The sequence below is a fragment of the Fukomys damarensis genome, unplaced genomic scaffold, assembly GCF_012274545.1.
Source record: "Fukomys damarensis isolate Sample0158 unplaced genomic scaffold, DMR_v1.0_HiC HiC_scaffold_8, whole genome shotgun sequence".
NCBI lineage: Eukaryota > Metazoa > Chordata > Mammalia > Rodentia > Bathyergidae > Fukomys > Fukomys damarensis.
The window spans coordinates 2,017,611-2,019,500 of NW_022900920.1; the positions used below are offsets into that span (position 1 = coordinate 2,017,611).

A 1,890-nucleotide genomic window follows, 5' to 3' on the forward strand; every position below is an offset into this window, starting at 1 on the left:
GAAAATCTTCCTGTAAGAAATAGTGAAGAAATTCCATCAGGGAGGGGCACTGACCTCTCCTGGCATTTTTAGTGAGGTAGAGAAAGAATCGAATAAGAACAGAAATGAGGAAAACATGCTCTCAGGCTGCTTTTGCTGATCCCTAAAAATGTTATCTTTGGGGGGTCCTCTAAACCCCCAATAACATCATATTGGGCACATGAAGATCACTGCATATTTTTGTGAAAAGAAAGTGATGATATAGTTGGAAAGGCTCTATGAAACTATGTGCATATATATATACATATATACACATATAATATATATGTACAGATATATATATATATATATAGTGAAAGAAAGAAAAGAATGCATAGACAATACAAGCCACAGTATCTTTTTTTAGTAGGGCATGTTATAAAACACCTATTCAGAAGATCCTTAGTTTTATTTGTTTTAATAAGTAATGAGGAGGTCATTAAATTGATTTATTACTCTGGGATCTAAGAAATAAGCAAATTGAAACACAACTCAGTGCGAATGATCTCAATCCCAAGTTACCAACTAATCCCTAACTAGGGATATTCCACTAAGATGATCCAAAGAAAGCCACTGCACTATGTCCATCAATCAACTTCTTTTTTTTTTTTGGCTTGCCTCTGAGTCCACCCTATCAAAGCCTTCTCCTCTGCACTCAGAGGAGCTCAAATCACTCTACTTTGGAGATGCTCGATTCAAAACTGCTTTCTCCTTAAACATGTTTCTTTAAAATTTTAACAATTATATACAAATTCTAGCTGAAATTAAGACCAAGATTTCTTAAAGCACCCAACTGTGGCTGAAATGTTGGATATGGTCAGGATTGGTCGGAGGTCCTCCATCTAGTTATTGGATGAGCTAAGATGAAAAACAAAGCACGTGCAAAGCTACATAAAGAGTTTACATAAAGCTGAAATACCTGCGAGTGAATTGTCATCGGTAACTTCTGAAAATACACAGAAAAATAATATCATGAACAAGGACCTCTATCCAAAACACTTCTTGAACATACCCAAAAATATTGGCCCTCAAAAGCCCTAATTTCTCTCTACCCAGTGGACAGAGATGATTCTGGCTCGTCAAGAGCTAGGATATTTGCACACTGGGTGTGTACCTGGGGGTCCCTCCTCATGGCTTGCTGAGGGCTGACCTGGGCTTTATATTTCCTTGTTCTCTGCAGCACCTCAGAGCATAATCAGTGTGGACAGCAGACAGCTCTCTCCACAGATGATACTGACCCAGGGAATCTCAGTGGATGAGAGACTGAACCCTCCTCCTTCCTCCTTCTATCCTCAGCCTCTGCTGCCCTTAGCTCACCATGCTGTCAACACCAATGAGCTGGACTGCTCTTGTCCAATAACAACAGAGAATTTAGTTGGACTACACTCCAACTTCAGAATTGAACAGTAGCCAGAATTCACACACAGCAGGGACGTGGCAACCGAACTGTAATGAAAAACAGTACCTTGTGGTCCTCCATTTTTATTGTCATCAACACTCTGCTGCCCTTAGCTCACCATGCTGTCAACACCAATGAGCTGGACTGCTCTTGTCCAATAACAACAGAGAATTTAGTTGGACTACACTCCAACTTCAGAATTGAACAGTAGCCAGAATTCACACACAGCAGGGACGTGGCAACCGAACTGTAATGAAAAACAGTACCTTGTGGTCCTCCATTTTTATTGTCATCAACACCTATTCAAAGTCAGAAGGGGAACCAAAACACTTCTTGAACATACTCCAAAATATTGGCCCTCAAAAGCCCTAATTTCTCTGTGCCCAGTGGACAGAGATGATTCAGGCTCATCAAGAGCTAGGATATTTGCACACTGGGTGTGTACCTGGGGGTCCCTCCTCATGGCTTGCTGA

At 40.7% G+C, this 1,890-nt stretch overlaps 1 protein-coding gene and 1 long non-coding RNA gene across 2 annotated transcripts in view; one reads left to right on the forward strand and one right to left on the reverse strand.

Moving 5' to 3' along the window:
• Positions 1-1,262, forward strand: part of LOC104859203 — a 2,609-nt gene extending 1,347 nt beyond the window's left edge. Inside the window, exon 3 of the long non-coding RNA XR_779308.3 lies at positions 1,199-1,262. This is a non-coding gene — a long non-coding RNA (uncharacterized LOC104859203). The remainder of the gene's footprint in view (positions 1-1,198) is intronic.
• Positions 1,263-1,531: 269 nt separating this feature from the next.
• The window catches only part of Arhgap19 (Rho GTPase activating protein 19), a 7,557-nt gene continuing 7,198 nt past the window's right edge, over positions 1,532-1,890 (reverse strand). Inside the window, exon 4 of the mRNA XM_033761229.1 lies at positions 1,532-1,716. Coding sequence (XP_033617120.1) covers positions 1,532-1,716 — 185 coding nt within the window. The remainder of the gene's footprint in view (positions 1,717-1,890) is intronic.